Source organism: Mixophyes fleayi, chromosome 10 (assembly GCF_038048845.1).
Source record: "Mixophyes fleayi isolate aMixFle1 chromosome 10, aMixFle1.hap1, whole genome shotgun sequence".
In the NCBI taxonomy this organism is placed as follows: Eukaryota; Metazoa; Chordata; class Amphibia; order Anura; family Limnodynastidae; genus Mixophyes; species Mixophyes fleayi.
In genome coordinates, this window is record NC_134411.1 from 94,199,884 (window position 1) to 94,221,418 (window position 21,535).

At 43.7% G+C, this 21,535-nt stretch overlaps 1 protein-coding gene across 3 annotated transcripts in view; it reads left to right on the forward strand.

Annotated features, from left to right (window-relative positions):
• SLC7A10 (solute carrier family 7 member 10) overlaps positions 1-21,535 on the forward strand; it is a 45,578-nt gene that overhangs the window by 19,960 nt on the left and 4,083 nt on the right. Inside the window, exons 2-8 of one of the 3 annotated variants that reach the window (XM_075189182.1) lie at positions 4,526-4,730; positions 6,983-7,134; positions 9,548-9,673; positions 14,379-14,532; positions 16,124-16,247; positions 16,342-16,445; positions 17,995-18,091. In XM_075189182.1, coding sequence (XP_075045283.1) covers positions 4,526-4,730; positions 6,983-7,134; positions 9,548-9,673; positions 14,379-14,532; positions 16,124-16,247; positions 16,342-16,445; positions 17,995-18,091 — 962 coding nt within the window. The remainder of the gene's footprint in view (positions 1-4,525; positions 4,731-6,982; positions 7,135-9,547; positions 9,674-14,378; positions 14,533-16,123; positions 16,248-16,341; positions 16,446-17,994; positions 18,092-21,535) is intronic. The other 2 variants (XM_075189183.1, XM_075189184.1) reach the window with 2 other exon arrangements.

Sequence of the window (21,535 nt, forward strand, 5' to 3'; positions counted from 1 at the left end):
TTATCACTAATTGGTTGATAGTGCCGTCTATAGAAGAGGTAGCTTGCGCCAGATTAATTAAGTGAAGCTGCCTTCACGCAGGGAGGTCTGGAGGTGTGGCCTGAACTGTAAAACAACTGAATCCGTGTGGACAGCCAGGCTTTTCTATACTGTATAGCTACTATACCCTTAGAAAAACAGAACACTATATCCAGGAAGAGATTTAGCCAAAATGTTAGGGACACTATACCAACTCATTAGTACTTACTAGGACGTTTCTCAGACTGATTGTCACGATCACAAAGATGTTGATGGTAACTGCCTACCATCAACCTATCTACCCCAGTTAGGCAGAGAGGTGGGAAGTCTAACATGGCCCCAGTATTCACCAGGGACCCCCGCAAGGATGTGTGGGCTTAGCTGCTGGTCACTGGCTGCCGACAGTGCCGAGGTGAAGCGCATCCCGTTGCCGGGTAATGTGCAAAGGGAGCTGCCGGCCAGAATAGAAAGTGGCCAGAGATCACGTCCCATTGCCTAGGAATGGGACGCAGCGGCCTGGGCATCAAGAAGGCGTCCATCTCCACGAAGGGGAAGGTAAGCGGGGACGGCGCCTAACACTGATGTTGTAATTGAGCATTTACATGTTGTCTCCTAGATTTTCGACAAAACATTAAATTCAGATCAAACCCTAGATCTTTCTCCCGAAGTAGCTGTTATTTATGTTTGGAAGGTGAATTATTCATAACTGACACCTTGCAGACCATTCATAACACTCCTTGTAATTTAGGATACTGCAAATAGATGCAAAATACAGTATCACAGGATCAATGGAAAGGAAGAGTATCATGGGAATAAAGGAAGGAACGAGAGTATCACGGGAATAAAGGAAAGGAAGAGAGTATCACAGGACCAACGGAAGGGAAGAGGGTATCACGGGACCAACGGAAGGGAAGAGGGTATCACTGGAAGAACGGAAAGTACGAGTATCACGGGAACAACAGAAAGTAAAAGTATCACGGGAACAAAGGAAGGGAAGAGTATCACGGGAACAAAGGAAGGGAAGAGTATCACGGGAACAAAGGAAGGGAAGAGTATCACGGGAACAAAGGAAGGGAAGAGTATCACGGGAACAAAGGAAGGGAAGAGTATCACGGGAACAAAGAAAGAGAAGAGTATCACGGGAACAAAGGAAGGGAAGAGTATCACGGGAACAAAGGAAGGGAAGAGTATCACGGGAACAAAGGAAGGGAAGAGTATCACGGGAACAAAGGAAGGGAAGAGTATCACGGGAACAAAGAAAGAGAAGAGTATCACGGGAACAATGGAAAGGAAGAGTATAACGGGAACAATGGAAAGGAAGACCACATGGTACTTATATAAATGTGAAACCCCAGATTTTGGTACAACAATAGGAGGGGTGTGAAAAAGGTGAAGTAATATGGGGGCAGCCATCATGCAAAGGGCATGAAAACGCCTGAACCAGAAAGTTTGATACGTTGACCATGATTCCAAGTTCGGAGGTTGAAAACCATATCATTGAAGAATGGGTAAGGTTTGCAGATATAGTCCAGAGACATCAAAGACACTGGACCGGATTTATTAAGGAAAGTAAGGCAAAAAATGAGTACGTTTTCTCCATGTTACAATGCAAGGGGTGCAAATTAGTTCAGTGTTTTGCACATAAGATAAATACTGGCTCTTTTTCAGGTAGCACACAAGTACTTGATAGCTTCATTTGTACACTGAAATTTAAAGTTGATCTAGGACATGCCCTACCCCAACTATAAATCTGCCACATTTTAAATTTACCTCCCCCTCCAATGCAACATGGTTTGCCAAGGGGCAAAGTTACTCATATTTTTTTTGCTTTACTTTCCTTAATAATTCAGGCTCCCTGTGTCTAAAGCTACCTGGTATAGTTAGTAGAAACTGTCAGCACCTATAAACAGCAATGAAGGACAAGAAGCACTGACAGCACAGTGGGGTGAGAACAGCTCAGTTTTAGAATATTCAATCCACACAGCCATTAGCGGAGGAAATTCTCTGACCACATCAAATGGAATGATGTGGGGGTCTAGTAATCCAAGCTGACAGGCAGTTTAACACTTCATCCAACCAAACAATGGATTGGTAATGATATTTTGATCCAATATAATTTAAAAACACACATGAATCAGTACAACACATGAACATATCTGATTTATTGTAGCAACAACTAGAATCAAGTGTACCATGTGTTTAACATACAACATGCAAAATGAAAAAAAAAAAATCACACACGTCCTACCCTGCACCTGTGTCATGTTACAAAGAGATTCAGTGCATGGAAAGTAATTCACCAACAAGCCTAGAACAGCAGAATATAGGTGGTTCATTAATATGAATATTTATAAACAATCTGTTGTAAGAAGTTAAAAATATACAGTGTCAGAGTGGTCATAGCTGTCACGTTCACGTTGTAATTCTATTATAAAAGGTTATTTCATTCAACAGCCTAATACAACAAGGTAAAATATTTTCCTACAGTAGATTTCATTCATGTGACAGTGCAAACTTTATTTATTTTGTAACATGCCCGGTGGGAGTCGGTTCGCTGGGCGTTGGTTAGGAGTTGGTTCGCTTGGAGTTGGTTCGCTTGGAGTTGGTTCGCTTGGAGTTGGTTCGCTTGGAGTTGGTTCGCTTGGAGTTGGTTCGCTTGGAGTTGGTTCGCTTGGAGTTGGTTCGCTTGGAGTTGGTTCGCTTGGAGTTGGTTAGTGGGTGTTGGGTAGGAGTTGGTTTGCTGGGAGTTAGTTCGCTGGGAGTTGGTTGGGTAGGAGTTGGTTCACTGGGAGTAGGTTCACTGGGCGTTGGGTAGGAGTTGGTTCGCTGGGAGTTGGTTCGCTGGTCGTTGGGTAGGAGTTGGTTCGCTGGTCGTTGGGTAGGAGTTGGTTCGCTGGGAGTTGGTTCGCCGGTCGTTGGGTAGGAGTTGGTTCGCTGGGAGTTGGGTAGGAGTTGGTTTGCTGGGAGTTGGTTCGCTGGGCGTTGGGTACGAGTTGGTTCACTTGCAGTTGGTTTACTGGTCGTTGGGTAGGAGTTGGTTCGCTGGGAGTTGGGTAGGAGTTGGTTTGCTGGGCATTGGTTAGGTGTGTATAACTGCTCAGAAAATTAAAATCTGACTAACTGAACGCAAAAGCTGAAATATAAATTATAATCCAGAGACAGTTGAAACTATTTATGTGCCAGAGACATTTCTACTTCTGTTAAACATTTTTTATAGCACATTCCAATGTTTCTCAAATTTGCAATTTCAGGTGTTGCAAACTCAATAAAGGGATTTAACAAAAGCTGCTTTTGCAAAAATCAAAATCAATTGGATATAAAAATTGCCGATCTTTGATCCTGTATCCTCTAAACACAAATTTGGCCAGCAGTCTTCTTTAATTTATGACCCCTTAATTTCTGTGTTATGCATGGTACTATTTACAGTTGCAACATATGTTATTGTTTAGTAAGAATAACAATTTTATTTATATTTTAATATGATTACATACAATAGATTATCTTGTTTGTATAAAGATACGTAAATATCTTTGTATTAAATTAATAATATTTCTGTAAAATAAATGTTTTCAAATTAATAATATTTATAGCATTATTAAGAACAATCTATCAATGGCAAAAGAGGTTAATTATATCATATACAGATGAACACTTATAATGTAGGAATCAAACACTATTTTTTGTATGATATTTACTTTCACATTCACATGCTTTGTAGAAATGAAACCATGATAATGATTGTTATTAATTAACCAATTAATGACTTGCTACATGAACTATATTCACCTTGTAATTGACAAGCACCTGACTAAAGGGCCAGAAATGTAATTTAATCCTCCTGATTAACGCAACAGTAACATATCCTCCTAACTGTTTCCAATTTCGGGAGATGGTCTCTCTTTAGGTCCTTTATCTCCTTATCTTGTCTTGTCTTCCAAATTGTCCTCTTTTACCTAATATTTGTAGCTGGATGTTACAGATCAGGTTGATGTTCTACAATCGCTCCCTCTTGTATAACATTATCTATAGGAACATTCCTAATTTCTATCGAGTTATAGGGGCTGTCCTTTCGGACAACCAACTCCCCGGCCTGAAGCCAGGACGTTGATGACATTGATGGTCACTCTACTGCAGACTCAGTCCGTTCCCTTTTCAGTAGAACTAGGGGAAGATTCAATTCGGAGCGAGGTGTCTTCGAAACGTCAACAGATCCACATCGCGCCAGTGCTAGGTAAGAAATCTACGCTCATTTTTTATGAGCAGAGATTCCTACCGTACTAGCTGGTAATAAGCGCATCTGAACTTCAAGGCGATGCTCAGCAGCACCTTGCGCCGAGTTGAATCGCCTGGATGGAGCGCCCGTATCGTGCAATGAAAATGAACCAATTATAAATGCATTTTAAACACTGCAACTAAATTGTGACTCTGCAACCACCTTTCACAGCACCTACATTAGTGTTAGAGTGTTGGAGAACATTGTACCTGAATGTCTTTGTCTCTGTTACAGGTAACATTATAGGCTCCGGTATCTTCATATCTCCGAAGGGTGTCCTGGAGCACAGCGGGTCTGTGGGGCTGGCGTTAATTATCTGGGTCCTTGGCGGTGGTATCTCTGCCCTGGGGTCCATGTGCTATGCAGAACTCGGAGTCGCGATCCCTAAATCAGGAGGTGATTATTCATATGTCACTGAGATTTTTGGTGGGTTAACAGGGTAAGTACTAGAGACATTACGGTACGAAGTTACGTTATCTTATTTTTACCATGTATTTCTATCTGCATAAATTCACATCAGGGGACATTTAAAAAAAAAAAAAAAAAACTTGGTGTACAGGAAAAAAAGGAACGGTAACCCATAGCAACGAGACATCTGCTTTTATTCTTTTGAACACTACTAGAGATGACAGCTAGAATCTGATTGGCTAATGTGGGTTCCAGCAGTTTCTCCTAAATGTCACACAGCAGAGCTCAGTACAGCTCTGAACCAATCGGACACTAGTAGGTTAAGATGATCTTACACAGACATATATCGAATATACTGTTCTTCCTGTGATTTGTGTGTGTGTATAAGGGAACAGGCAGTGGTTGTAGTACAGACACTGATGACGATTCTCCAGCCAGATGTAATTATAGGGAAGGCTGGATGTCTCTGACCATGGTGCTGGAATTATATATCGTGTGTAGTGTTCAGCACACAGCGTCTCATTAGAGACAGAGGACACACAAATCGCCCCTTGTCCTAACCCGATTTGTTTCCTGGGCATCTCTTTGACAGCTAAATATGTAATAAATAAATTTAATACAGATATAATACAATATAAGTTTATTGCATTTAATCATGCCTTCTTTATTCAGCATAATAGGTCTTCTCAGCGTCCCGCTGCACTAATCTCTACTCCATCTGTACCAAGGAAAAGGTCCTTACATATATTTCTCTTAACAGGGCATAGTAATTTCCTGAGCAGGATTAGATAGACCAAAGCTGGGTACACACTACAGAAAATTTCTCCAGCTGAGAGTTCTGTAACGATTTTACCAACGACTGTAAGTCCCGATGACCATGACGATTCATACATACACACCTACACAATTTACCTTCAGATCTGTGATCTTCATCTGTCATAACCATCTGCTGAAAAGATTGTAACTCTGCACACACTACAGATATCTGCCTACACTGCTGGGCGTGAGTGTGTACACACTTCCACATTTGCCCGACATCGTACCATCGTTTATAGTGATTTTAAGTCAGTTTATAAAATCAAACGATACAATGTTCTTGGTGCAATCAAACATGAACGTGGAAGCGTACGCGTTACTGCAATATCAGACCTAACAATCGTTTATTGTGTGATTGGCCCGATGATCGGGTGTAAAACCTGTAGTGTGTACTCAGCTTAAAGATTACTATGTGAAAGTTTCAGGAGTTCATCGCAACAGATCATCATCATCTATTTATATAGCGCCACTAATTCCGCAGCGCTGTACAGAGAACTCGCTCACGTCAGTCCCTGCCCCATTGGAGCTTACAGTCTAAATTCCCTAACACACAGTCTAGGGTCAATTTTTTGTTAGCAGCCAATTAACCTACCAGTATGTTTTTGGAGTGGGAGGAAACCGGAGCACCCGGAGGAAACCCACGCAAACACAGGGAGAACATACAAACTCCACACAGATAAGGCCATGGTCAGGAATTGAACTCATGACCCCAGTGCTGTGAGGCAGAAGTGCTAACCAGTAGGCCACCGTGCTGCCTACTACAAAGTCGATCTTCTTCCTTCATTAATTTACACTTTTACATTTTTCTCCTAAAATACTGCTCAGTTTCTCCGCAGGTCTGTCTTACACGAACCATAAGACTGAGGGGGCATCGTATCTGTCTATAGACCATGTGACACTATGTGAAAATATAAACGTGAAATTTTCAAGTCCCTTTTCAGGCAGATCATTCCCTGAGCTCTCATCTAAATAATCTTATCCCGCATAATGAAATCTCGTTTTTTTATTTGGCTGTTTTATTTAACCCTAACGAGGCGCATTCATGTCCATAACCTGTACTCCGTAAGGAATGCACTAAGCACAAAACGGTGCATCCGCCACGGACGTCCCCATGTTCACTTGTCTGTTCACGTTCCTGAAAAGTAGGGATATTTGCGCAAAAACAGGCGCTGTGGGAGGTCCATGTTTAACTGTTGTAAATGAGCCTTGAATTCAATATGACAACTTATGTAGATGATAAATATGTAGAGGAGATACAAGTTTTGGGGACAGGAAGAAGTTGACCCCCTCAGCATCCAGCGTTTATCCCTGAGCTGTCATCTCGCAGCCACAGAGGAAAACCAGTTGTCACTGAGCTTCTGGATCTACCCCAGCAGGGGGTATCTTTACATATATAAAGCACCCCAAACTGTATGCACCTGGTGTACCTCTTCTACAGTGACCCCGACACCTCCTTGTCTCTTACAGATTCCTGCTGCTGTGGAGCGCGGTCCTAATCATGTATCCCACCAGCCTGGCCGTCATTGCTCTGACATTCTCGAACTATGTCCTGCAGCCGGTCTTCCCAGACTGTATCCCGCCGTACGATGCCACCCGGGCACTCTCTCTGGTCTGCTTACGTGAGTATCGCTGGCCAGACATTGTGAGACAGGAAATCAGGATGTGCCTCATTCCAGATCATTGATTATCATCATCATCATTTATTTATATAGCGCCAACATATTCCGTGGCACTTTACAATTGGGGACAAACACAAAAAACTAATAAACAAACTGGGTAAAACAGACAAAGAGGTGAGAAGGCCGCTGCTCGCAAGCTTACAATCTATGGGACAATGGGAGTTTGATACATGAGGCTAAGTGTACATTTTGCATTTCGGTCCAGCCAGACTGCAAAGGTAAAAAGTGACTCATAGGCTAAATGATCCTGTCACACAACAATGTTGGTCAGGGGGTAGTTGTCTTGTGTAAAATTGTGTAACGGGTGGAAATAGGGTAATGTATTGAGGTTAAGATGGTGGTTGAGGAATATTATATGCTTGTCTGAAGAGGTGGGTTTTCAGAGAATGCTTGAAAGTTTGTAGACCAGAGGAAAGTCTTATTGTGCGAGGGAGAGAATTCCATAGAGTGGGTGCAGCCCGAAAAAAGTCCTGTAACTAGGAATGGGAGGATGTGATGAGAGTGGAAGAGAGACGCAGATCTTGTGCAGAACGGAGTTGGCGAGTTGGGAGATATTTTGAGACAAGAGAGGAGATGTATGTTGGTGCAGCTTTCTTGATGGCCTTGTAGGTTAGTAAAAGTATTTATATTGGATTCGGTAGAAAACAGGCAACCAGTGTAGAGACATACAGAGTGATTCAACAGAGGAATAATTATTTTTATCGGTCTGATTATTGTAACACGTGCACTTATATATATTGATTTTAAACCAAGGGCAAAAATATTTGTGGTACAGATAAACTGAGCAGATTTATTTACTCAGAAAGACAATGCGTTGTCGAAAATAAACTGGATTAGTTATTGGACAGCTGCTTCAGTTTATGGAACGTGCTTATATCCTACTTTAGATGTGTTGTACCAGATGCACGAACCTCCTGCATTATCCCCCAGTGTAAGTCATTCTAAGAAGACTGGTGACATCATTGTGATGTCTCTGGGCATGGCCTCAAACCAGGAGGTGGGACGGAGGCCATATCAGGACAGGAGAGAGCCAATCAAAGGGCCTCCTGCAAATCTGCAGCAATATATTACTTTCAATAATCAGTTGACTTGTCAGTAAATTTAAAAATAAAATTAAATTACATTTATAATAGTTTGTCTCCCCAGCCTACTAAGATGATGTCACCCAATGTTTGTGACCCTGACGCGTTTTGTATGAATGTTACACAGAATGCACCATCAACATTAATTTATATAGCACCAGCATATTCCGTAGCGCTTTACAACTGAGAATACTCACTGTAATAAACCAATACTGGGTAAGGCAGACAGACAGACAGAGAGGTAAGAGGGCCCTTCCCACAATCTATAGGACAATGGGAGTTTGATACATGAAGGTAAGTGCTACATATTGTATATTGGTCCAGCCAGATTGCAAAAGTAAAACTGCTTAGTGGGCTGTGTGATCCGAATAAAGATTGATAATAGGGAACCCCAGGAAGGTTAAGTTAAGAGGGTGGTGGAGGAATATTATAAGCTTGTCTGAAGAGGTTAGTTTTCAGAGACTGCTTGAAGACCAGAGGTAAGTCTTGTTGTGCGAGCGAGTGAGTGGGTGGGTACAATCCGAAAAGAATTCTGTAAACGGGAATGGGAGCATGTAGTGAGAGTGGATGCACAAGATTACAACGCTATTAACTCATGACACTCCTAAAAAAAAACTAAAAAAAAATGAGACCATAGCCCCATCTTTAGATCTTTAGAGCACACATGCCTTTTTTGGATAGGCTTTTTTTTTAAAAAAAAAAAAAAAATTAAGAATATTGGGAGAGAGACAGGATAAGAAATAGAAAATGTAGCCAGTGAAACGTGATTATTTGGAATTACTGACTGTCAATAGTGACCTGTCCTTTATCTGTGATGCACATATTCACCACAAGGTGGCAGCCAAACAAAACAAACGCAGAACAAAAGTACCGGTAGTTCATAAGGAACTATCCAAAACTTGATTTGTACCCCACCGTCTAGACTACAAAAAAGTGGATTTAAGCTTTAATCACCATCAGGTTTTTATTTTCTAAATTGCACTAGAAAAATTACAGACTCTGACTGGGTTTCATTTTTCTATTGTGACAATCTTCAAAGCTCCCCCTTATTCTGTTCAGTACTTGTATGTGTATGTGTGTAGTATGCCTATATAAAGTAAAATCCTGTGTTTGTCCCTGTGTCAGTTACCTCGGAATTATACCTTTTACACTAGGAATCCGCACTTTGAAACGCTGCCCTCGCCCCTCTGGTACTACAGATATATCTTCTCTATAGTAATTGGATCCGGCACCATCACACTTAACTTGAACAGTCTCTTCTTCCCTTACAGTGCTCCTAACGTGGGTGAACAGCTCCAGCGTCCGGTGGGCGACGCGGATTCAGGACATATTCACCGCCGGGAAGCTGCTGGCCCTGGGACTCATTATAGTCATTGGGTTCATGCAAATATTTAAAGGTACCAATCTTACTTAAGTTGTCGCATCATAAATATTGTTTCAGGAAATAAATGTCGTTCTTATGAACTCAATATTACAGGGGGGAGGGGTTCCCCTTTCATATTCTCCTTTTACGGTAGAGATTCTATATATAAAATTGACACATACCTACATACATATTATAGACATGTGGACCTTCGAGCGTTCCCCTGTGGCCCCCGGCTCCTTCCTGCTTAACTGTCAAATGTGTTTCTTATAGGATGATACACTTTTATAAAATGCCTACTGATTTATTATTACACATAGGCGTGTCTTTCTTTTATTTCTTTTTATCTGGAGGGTCATGTGCCCTGGGGTAAAATCAGGGCCTGATCAACCACTAGGCTGACCAGGCTGCAGCCTGGGGCGCTGGGTCCCGGGGGGCGCGAGGCTGCGGGTATTTTTTATTTATTTTTTTCATTCATTTTTTTGTTCCGGTGTGGGGGAGGAGGGGTCGCCGCGGGGAGGGGGGGGTGGAGGTCTCAACGATCAAAAACATTGGTGGTCAGCAACAGGCAGCCAATCGCTAGGCTGCCTGTTGCTGTGCAGCAGACAGGAAGCAGTAAGTCTTTACTTCCTGTCTGCTGATCTAAGGAGCGAGGAGCGACGCTGGCACAACTACAGGTAAGTGAAGGGGGGACTGCCATGTATATCTATACGGAGGGTGAGGGGGGCACTGCCATGTATATCTATAGGGAGGGTGAGGGGGGGCACTGCCATGCATATCTATAGGGAGGGTGATGGGGGGCACTGCCATGTATATCTATAGGGAGGGTGATGGGGGGCACTACCATGTATATCTATAGGGAGGGTGATGGGGGGCACTGCCATGTATATCTATAGAGAGGGTGAGGGGGGGCACTGCCATGCATATCTATAGGGAGGGTGAGGGGGGGCACTGCCATGCATATCTATAGGGAGGGTGAGGTGGGGCACTGCCATGTATATCTATAGGCAGGGTGAGGGGGGCACTGCCATGTATATCTATAGGGAGGGTGAGGGGGGCACTGCCATGCATATCTATAGGGAGGGTGAGGGGGGGCACTGCCATGTATATCTATAGGGAGGGTGAGGGGGGCACTGCCATGCATATCTATAGGGAGGGTGAGAGGGGGAACTGCCATGTATATCTATAGAGATGGAGTGGGGCCTGTCATGCATATCTATAGGGAGGGAGAGGGGGGGGACTGTCATGCATATGTATAGGGAGGGAGGGGGGGGTCTGTCATGAAAATCTATAGGGAGGGAGAGAGGTTGATATGTGTGAAGGAGGGCAGAGGAGGGGGGCTGATATATGTGACTGGGGGAGTTTTGATGTGACGGGGGGGATAGCTACAGAGTGGGGGTAAGGAAAATAGCTGCAGGGGGGATGGATGCAGGGTGGGAGGTAAGGAAAATTGCTGCAGGGGGGTTAAAGAAAATGGCTGCAGGGGATATTTAAAAAATAGAGCAGCTTTGGGGGGCATAATCTCATGATTGTGTGGTGGTCCCATGGATGCTCTCTGTGGTCTCAGCAATCACTAGAATACTAAATATTAGGGAGATGGGGCTGGTAGAGGTTTGTATTTGATTGACCACAAATATTTAGATATTGCTTATATATGCCTGTCCAATGGGGTACTTTTAGCTGGCCATAATGGAGTGTTTTGTTTTAACTAAAGGGCCTAATCATTCAGGGTTCGTTAACATTTTGCATTATAATAAATTTTTGCATTTTCAAAACAGGACGCCAACTTTCCAGATGCCAGCGAGAGGATAACAAAGTTGCAAGAGAGAAGAGCATGAACAGATAAGAGACAATGGCACAATGTGTCTAAATTTGAATGCTGGAGAATCAGAGCCGGATTTAGACCTCATAGGGCCCTAGGCAGGATACTGTTTTTGGGGCCCCTCCCTGCAACAATCCATAGCACTATATTTTTGCAGCCTACCATATACCCCTATAGTTACGTAGAAGTGAAAGCATGTGCCGCCGCATGCCTACCATATACCACTATAGTTAAGTAGATATGAAAGCATGTGCCGCCGCGCAGAGGAGGTGAGGGCGTGGCTTACATCTTTGGGGGCGTACCTAACATGTGAAAAGAGCAAGGCCACCCTGCTGCAGAAAAAGGCACCCCTAAATAATTACCAAGCAGTCCCGTTTTTTTAAGTAGTTGGGTCAAAACAACATAATAAATATTGAAGTCAGGGCAGAAATACTTACTTAAGTTGTTTGCAAAAATAATACGCATAAATCCAAGTATGTGCTCTTGTCACTTTTGTCCCTCTATCATCACACTGTGCCCCTTCATTGTCACTTTTGCCCCTTCACAATATCACATGTGCCCTTTCACCATCACCTCTGTGCCAATCACCATCACCACCTCTGTGCCAATCACCATCACCACCACTGTGCCAATCACCACCTCTGTGCCCTTCACCATCACCACTTCTGTGCCAATCACCATCACCACCTCTGTGCCTCTTCACCATCACCACCTCTGTGCCTCTTCACCATCACCACCTCTGTGCCTCTTCACCATCACCACCTCTGTGCCTCTTCACCATCACCACCATTGTGCCAATCACCATCACCACCTATGTGCCCATTACCACCTCTGTGCCCTTCACCATCACCACTTCTGTGCCAATCACCATCACCACCTCTGTGCCTCTTCACCATCACCACCTCTGTGCCCTTCACCATCACCACCTCTGTGCCTCTTCACCATCACCACCTCTGTGCCCTTCACCATCACCACCTCTGTGCCAATCACCATCACCAATTCTGTGCCCTTCACCATCACCAATTCTGTGCCCTTCACCATCACCACCTCTGTGCCCTTCACCATCACCACTTCTGTGCCAATCACCATCACCACTTCTGTGCCAATCACCATCTCTGTGCCCTTCACCATCACCACCTCTGTGCCCTTCACCATCACCACTTCTGTGCCAATCACCATCTCTGTGCCCTTCACCACTTCTGTGCCCCTTCACCATCACCACTTCTGTGCCCCTTCACCATCACCACTTCTGTGCCCCTTCACCACCTCTGTGCCCATCACCATCACCACTTCTGTGCCCCTTCACCATCACCACTTCTGTGCCCCTTCACCACCTCTGTGCCCATCACCATCACCACTTCTGTGCCCCTTCACCACTTCTGTGCCCCTTCACCACTTCTGTGCCCCTTCACCATCACCACTTCTGTGCCCCTTCACCATCACCACTTCTGTGCCCCTTCACCACCTCTGTGCCCATCACCATCACCACTTCTGTGCCCCTTCACCACCTCTGTGCCCATCACCATCACCACTTCTGTGCCCCTTCACCATCACCACTTCTGTGCCCCTTCACCATCACCACTTCTGTCCCTTGTTTTACTTACCTTTCTATTGCGCGCTGCTCCTCCTCCGTCAGTCCAGATGTAAAAAAAAAAAAAAAAGAGAGAGTCACGTGATCGCTCGTCGGGTCCCGGCAGCCTCTCCTCCTCTCTCTATCACTGAGAGGAGAAGAGGCTGCCGGGACCCGATTCGCGGCACCCCCCCCCCCCCCCCCCCCCGCCCCCGCACGAGTCGCGCGGGGGGGGGCCGCAAGTCGGGGGAGGGGCCGAATTTTTTTTTTTCATTTTTTTTTAAAATTACTCCTGTCCCCCCCAGCTGTGCCCCCCCAGAGCCGCTAGGCCCTAGGCAGGTGCCTAGGTTGCCTAGCGGTAAATCCGGCCCTGTGGAGAATACACCTGAACATTCATATTCAGGAGTGTTCTTATACACCTATATATTCAGGGGGGCGCTGCGGCCGTATTAGCCTAGGGCGGCCAGAACCCTTAATCAGGCCCTGGGTAAAATGAAAGCCAGCTGCCCCTGTCCTCAAACCATAAACACCAAACAACCAGAGAAATCACATCTAGATTATTCACAGACATTTTGCTGGTACGGTCTACCTTTCTAAGGTTCTCCAAAATCTGCCCCCCTTGTCTCTTGTTTGCCTCCAACCCCCAAGTCTCCTGTCTCTGTCCCCTCATGCGATTTCCCCCCCCCCCCTCCCCACCTTATTTGTCCTATCTTATTTCTTGCGGGCTTGTCTTCCATGTCTGGTTCCACATAGCGGATGCATCATTATAAATGATTACTTCACCCCAATGGTTCCACTGAAGTATAATGTATATAATACTTGCCTATTTTTTGGCCCTCCCCTCTGGATCTTGCTCAGCGGGGGAGGAGTCATGGACGAGATTGGCTCCATCAGGCCCCACCCATGGCCGCATGATGACACAAATCGCGTCCTCACACAGCAGAGGCGGGGACTGATGTTACGAACCGCCTCATCATGGGCCCGCCCACTTCACAAGAAATAGAAGCAGGGCCCAGCCGGGATTTAGGCTGGTAGGATGTACATCTTTTACTTCAATTTCAATCATCCGTGAAAACATTATGGAACACAGCCATGAGAAACCAGTGAAGTGACTGAGGCACAGCGGAGGAATATGGCTGCCCTCACTATGGGGGAGATTGGAGTCAGCACAAGGTGTCTCCGAAACGTCTACGGGGACATCCCGTGCTGATGATATGGTCGGAACCATCGCTCTTTTTATCTCGCACCCCATAGTGAATATAAATTCTACTTATACACAATATCAGATACAGTAAATGAGACATAACGGTAAGGCAGTTGAACAAAATAACTTTGTTTTATCTACAGGAAACTACGAAGCATTAAAACCGAGTAACGCATTTAATTTCTGGATGACGCCGACGGTGGGGCAGTTGGCTCTGGCCTTCTTACAGGGATCATTTGCGTTCAGCGGCTGGAACTTCCTGAATTATGTCACGGAAGAGCTGGTCGATCCCAGAAGGTGAGTAGAACATTATCACTCATTCTGTATTCATTGCTTTTCAAGCAGCGCAGACACAAGTCACCGGAGACCCTCACTTCAGATCCTAACAGACGACATTTTCATACTAACTACTTAAAGGAAAATTTAACCCAAAAAAGTGTTTTTAGATATACTGCGCTCCCTCTTTAGTGTAGTCGTACCGCCAAATATTTTCTTAATGTGCATTAAATTATATTGTTTTCATTTTAAGTCAACTACTTTTGTTCTGAGCTGGCAGCATATAAAGGGGGCAGTGTATACAACGTGGACGGAAAATGTATAATTCAATCTTCACAACTATGGTCCCTTCAAAGAGTTAATTTAAATGTTTCTTTCTGTTTTTTTGCAATCATACATCCTACAGCTCACAATCACTGACTATAAGGCTGCTGGTAAGGGCAAAAAGTATAAACAGCAAAGCATTGCATGTTGGGTTATTCCCCCTTCAAACTTGCATTGGCACATGCCCTTATATTGTATCCAACAATCTGTATGGAACATGTTCATTACCAGACTGCAAGCTAACAGATTTAATGTTGGATTTAGGCTTCTTTGCGCTACCGTTGTCCCCCAGTCCATGCAAGACAGAGGAGCCGGCTGTCTCCAAGGGGATGGGACAGCTTTAGTAAAAACATTTCAGTTATAACATATATTACTATTTATCTCAGTGGTTCCCAAACTGAGTGCCTAGGCTCCCTGGGGTGCCTTGGATATCTCACAGGGGTGCCTTGGCCAGGGCTAGTGGTAAGCAAGGCGGGGGGCTACTTGGTAATTATTTTGGCTTAGGGGTGCCTTGAAAAACTTTTGGAGACCCTAAGGGTGCCTTGAACTGATAAAGTTTGGAATCCACTGATTTAGCTCATTCATATAGAGTTTCTTACATATATTTAAGGAGTTGTCCAATTTGGGGATCTGCGATCCCTATTGTTACCTGAAGCTAGGAGCTAGATCATGGCATTGATCTGAAAGCAGCCGCTGCAGCTCATAGTGTCGGAGGATCCTTCTAGTGCTACTGAAAAGAGAATACAAAGCTTTAACTTGATACCGGGCGCCTTTCCCAGATAGGTGAATTTACTTGATAATACAGAAAAGTATGAAATATTCCCTACTTGATAGCAATCCTCTGCTTCCAAGCAAGTGAGTGGGGAGCTTCCGCATCGGACGACTGGAACCATATTGGGGATACAATCTCTTAGTATATTCAGTGTGTACCGACTGTAGCACCTGACCGGATTGTTACCGTTCCTGTCTAACCAGGAGCAGCACTCGATATACTCATTACCAGTCTAGCGCCCATCTCCGAAATATCTCTGCTCTGAATTAACTGAATCCAAGGGGTAGATTTATCCAACCTTCTAAACAGCAAAAGTGGAGGTGTTGCCCATAGCAACCAATCAGATTCCAGCTATCATGTTCTAGAATGTACTGGATAAATGATAGCTAGAATCTGAATGGTTGCTAAGGGCAACACCTCTACTTTTCCTGTTTTCCTGTTTATAAGGTTTGATACATTTACCCCCCACTCCAAATTACTAGAAAAAAAAAAGATAATTCTCTGTTTTCTATTTAGGAATCTACCTCGTGCCATATTCATCTCCATCCCGCTGGTGACGTTTGTCTACACGTTCACAAACATAGCTTACTTCACAGCCATGTCGCCTGAGGAACTTATGTCTTCCAACGCCGTGGCAGTTGTAAGTAGCCCCTCCCACCCCCGGGTCTGGGCCAATCTGTGCTGTGCGCCTCTCCCCGTATATATCTCAGCCTCTCCTCCTTCTGTTGCTTTAGACTTTTGGTGAAAAGCTACTGGGATATTTTTCCTGGATCATGCCAGTCTCAGTAGCTCTGTCCACATTCGGAGGGATTAATGGATACCTCTTTACCTCATCCAGGTCCGAGGGAGTATGGTCTAACACTGTAGATTCAGCATCTAACCTCTTCTTCCTGTGCAATCAATAGTAAATCTCCAAGAAACGTAGCTACTATTTCTCCTGATTTCAGACATAACGGCAGAAGTGTGAAGAATGTCAATTATCAGGGCTTGTGCAACTTGGAAAATTGGTTAAATAATTGAGTGCACAAAGCTTGTGTAGCCAAAGACCACTTGGGAGGTACTGCCCCCTACTGGTGGTTTAATGATGGGTGATATTTGTGGCTGTGTATATGCATACATAGTAGGAAATGCATTTTTTTTTTGAGAAAGTAAGCTTCTAAAATGCACAAGCTCCCCTTTTGGCCACATACCCGCCGGCCTTAATTTGCATACACAAATAAAATTTTCATGCCGAAAATCAGACTGCAAAAAGCCAACCATCCAAGTGACATCACATATATTGCTTGCTATGAGGCCACACTGTAGATATTGTACGGTGGGAGGATTATCAAACGTCAGTAAGAGTAACAGGAGGGCTCTGGCGAAAACAAAAGTTGGTTATGGGGAAGAGAAGATAAACAATGGCCACTGTACTGGATTGTGAGCTCTCCCGCCATCATAGAAACCAAGTCCTTTAGCAAGGATATACACAGTAATAAACATGCAAATAAATTTGCATTTTAAAGATAAAAGGGAATTTATAACAGATAGAATCCACTATTTTTGCACAGTTTAATTAAATCCTTGTGCTGCCCAACATAATCTGTCACCTTAGACAGCTGCCTCAAAACTCACACACGGATTCTGACATTTTTGTTTTATTGAGATAACTGTGCAAGGTCATAATAGATATCAGCTGTACAGTGACCCACACCAAAACTCCTGGGTCGTTATTTCCTCTAATCAAGGGTTTTCCAAATCCAGTCCTCAGATCCCCCCCAGCAGGCCATGGTTTCAGGATTTCCTTGCCAGTTATATCTATTAGGATGCGTGAGCAATGATCCCACCTCTTCGCATATATAGAAATCCTGAAATATGACCTGTTGGGGGTACTCGGGGCCTGACGTGGAAACACTGCACTAATCTATGCTCTCTTTAAATTAATATAGTGCTGTTACTTAATCATGACACCTCGCAGATTAAGATCCTTTCACCTGATACTTTATTAACTACTTAACGGAATTATATTACCTTCTTTCCTGCATCCACCGATCTCCTTAATACGCTTTGTGCCATGTAATCATTACAATACCATAGAATTAACTCCGAAGGACTACTGCACTCAAGGCTGAGTTTCCCCGTTGACACCTCACCTTTAAATCACTGCTCACAAGGGCCCCCTCCCGTTTCTGGAGGGGGAGAAGCCAACGGGTGAGATTCAAAAGGTGGCGTGTTTAGAAAGGCAGCACCAATCAGTGACTGGAGACGGAGGGAACGGAGTTTTACTCAATGGAATAACCCCACCCTCAGAATTCTCCCAATAGAGGAAACTCCTTTTTGAGCAGAGTTCTTCTTTAACCCCTACGAGGAAACGGAAGTTAACCCTTTGTGCTGCCTCTTTTCCACAGGTTATGCTTCTCTGGGGCCCGAGAAGGCCACTTGCCCAGTTTACTGGCCATGATCCACTTTAAATACTGCACACCGGTGCCGGCTCTGCTTGTTTGTGTAAGTACAATATATATATATATATTCATCTGCTGCAGCGAGGCCCGTGAAATATTACAAGGTTGTAGCGGCCTCAAAACCCAGATACAGATCTCCCTGCAACAGCGCCACCTTATTATCCATAATCATGAAAAATGCGTTCTATGTTTTAACGGAAATAAACAAAACACAATGCAAATTATCTGGAAAGAAGAAAATCTCAGTACTTGTTGTTGTACACAACAGTTACACAACAGTTAGATTGCTGGAGTCTCGTATTCAGCTCTGTGTCCACATGGGGAACCAAATTATTAAAAGATCCATCCGCTTTTTTGATCAGGCCAAAAGGTCGAATCCGATGGGATTCCCAATTGCAGTCGGCTAATGCCCATACACACAACAATTACAGTCACCGGTTAATGGCACTTTCAACCGTGAATGACAAACACTCAGGAAGCCTATAACCGAATCCCTGACGGATGGGTGAAACTCAAGTCAGAGCGGCTCCTACGTTCCAAGTGGTGCCCATATAATTAACAAGTAACCATAAACTGCACTTTTTTGTACCTCCCAGCACTCCCTGTATTCTGTGCCACACCAACAGATTAGAGGTCCCAAACCTTTTTCATGTCATGGCATTCCAGCCAATACTTCTGTCTTGTGACAGAATTGACTGAGGCATTTCATTTTATTGGAGTGTCACATTTTGTACTTGTTAATTATACGGGCACCACTGTAACTCACCAGCAACATGGAGCTTCCTCCACTAGAAGCATTGTTTAAAATCTCCCACTGCCTGGCTCAAGTCATTGAATAAGTAATCACATTCCTGACATGTTGGCGCTGATATTTTTTATTTACTTTTCTTATGAGATAATTATGAAGATTAGGGTCATAAATTATTCCAACACAATGAAAGACTGATATGTATTATCCTTGGTATCCACACTCCACGGTGATTGAATAATTTATCACTGTAAATTATATAAATTACCTCTTACTTCTGTCTTCAGCAAATGAGAAAAAAAATAATCATTCTATGTTAATTACACAGGGCTAATTGACATTTGCTTTAGGATGTATTTTTTGCACAGGAGGCTGGAAAATTCTAAAAATGTTCAATGTTCCCAGCTGCTCCAATTAGCATATATACATTGACACGCATATACATACACATCAATGTACCAGAAAAACTGTAGTGCGGAGATAGACTGATATCTTACTACATTTATCACCAACAAGATTCACATTTGTCCTGGATGTTCAGTAAATACAGAATTAAGTAGGCTGTAAAACCTTTAACCACTAAAGAATGAGTCTCTTAGTTTAGAACTACATACAAGTTACTGTGTACTAATAGAACTGAAAGTTCAAAGTACAAAAGTAACTTTTCTCCAAAAAGTTAAAAAGAAATTGGTCATTGATCAGTGTGCGTGGGATCCGCTAATGATCTACTGAATCAGTAAGACTTCAGAACCTTAGAACTGCACCAAATTAGGTCAAGTTTATAATGAACAAATATATAAATGAATACATTAATAAGCACAAAGGGTTTGATCACATATAATCCTGCAAACAACCTCTCCCCAAGAGAATTAGGTACGGCTATAAATACAAGTATTGATTTACTTACAGTAGGGTTGTGATCCACGATCAGTTCTTCCTGAAAGGAGAATGTGGATTAATCAGAGGACGGATCCACCTGTGCCACAGATTGATCACCTGTGATGGAAACAAGGTCTCAGATCTGGCTTCAAGCTATATTTTAATGGAGCATATTTTGAACTTTTCTTGTAGCACCAATGCAGAAATTTGTGTATCTGGTCACACTTAGACCAACAAAACCATACAAACACACAAAAGTGACACAAATTATAAAGATAATATTCATGTCTGCAAACTCTCCTGAGGACATAAATGATGGACTTTAAAGTCACTTTTCCCTTTTCTCGTCAAGCGCAGTTTCAAAATAGGAGCAGATTTACTTTTGCGGGGGGGGCGTACTAAGGACCTGGAAGTTGGCCAATAAATACACACTTTCTGCAGTACATAAATTACCCTTAATGTCCTCTTTTGAGAGTAATAGGGATATTTATGGACAAGATGCAAGAATGCAGTAACCCTTAGCAACCAATCAGCAATTAGCCTTGATCAATCTAGTGATCCGTACTCAGGCATGCTATTTACATCGCTGATCATCGGAACAGCAGAAGCTGGAATCAATGCACTTATGTAAACGTGGTAATATCTGCCCTGTCATTTGTTACATAAGGTGTAAACCAAGTGCATATTAGTCTATGGGGGGAATTTAATTGGGCGCGTTACTCTCGAAAGTAACTCCCTCTGTCCCGGTCCGCGGGAGCGCAGGAAGAGAGAGCGGAACGACGAACATTCCCTTCTATCTCGCGCGAGCACTGTCTAATGACGTCACACGCAATACACCAGCGGCGCTGAGACCTCACCCCCGCGGACCAGAGATTCCCAGGTGATAGTACAGGGGGACCACCGGCCCGTACAATGAGGGTGGGAAAGCTTGTCTAAGCCGGCACAAGCTGGGTTAATGAGGGGTTAGGCACTATGAGGACCCTGGGTTGGTTTAAGGAGCAGGTAGAGGTTTGTTTAACCAGGATTTGCAGTCGGGTACAATGAGATGCTGCAGGATGATCTGCAACAAAGGGGCACAGGCTGGTACAATGTTTTGGCATCGGATGATATAATGAAGGGCACAGGGTAGGTTGATGTAGCACAGACTGATAAAATATTGGGAATAGTCTAGCACAGTGTTGGCTAACCTGTGACACTCCAGGTGTTTGTGAAACTACAAGTCCCAGCATGCTTTGCCAATATATAGCAGCTTATTGATGGAAGGGTATGCTGGGATTTGTAGTTTCACAACACCTGGAGTGTCACAGGTTAGCCAACACAGGGCTAGCATAATGGTTGTGAGCCAAGCTAGTATAAAATGATTGGGTTTAGACTGGTATAGTGTTATCTTGGAACCAGGGGATCTGTGTTGGGCACAGGCTTATAGAACACTTTGGCCATAACATAAAGTTCTGGGTACATGCTGATACAGCGGGCACATGTTTTATATAATGTGGAGTTTAGAAAAGAGGAGGGTAAATTTTGCCTTTGAAGCCATTGCTGCTTTAAATTTACCATGCAAAGTCGCTGGATATCAGCGATGTGCAAAAATTGCTATTGGATACATTGAACTCCAGGGGGTAAATGTATCAAGCTGAGAGTTTTCTGGCGGGTTTGAAAAGTGGAGATGTTGGCCTATAGCAACCAATCAGATTCTAGCTATCATTTTGTAGAATGTACTAAATAAATGATAGGTAGAATCTGATTGGTTTATCAAACTCTCCGGAAAACTCTCAGCTTGATACATTTACCCCCAGGTGTGCTACGGACACTTAGGGGCACATTTATCAAAATTCGCAAAATATGAAAAATAGTTTTCAA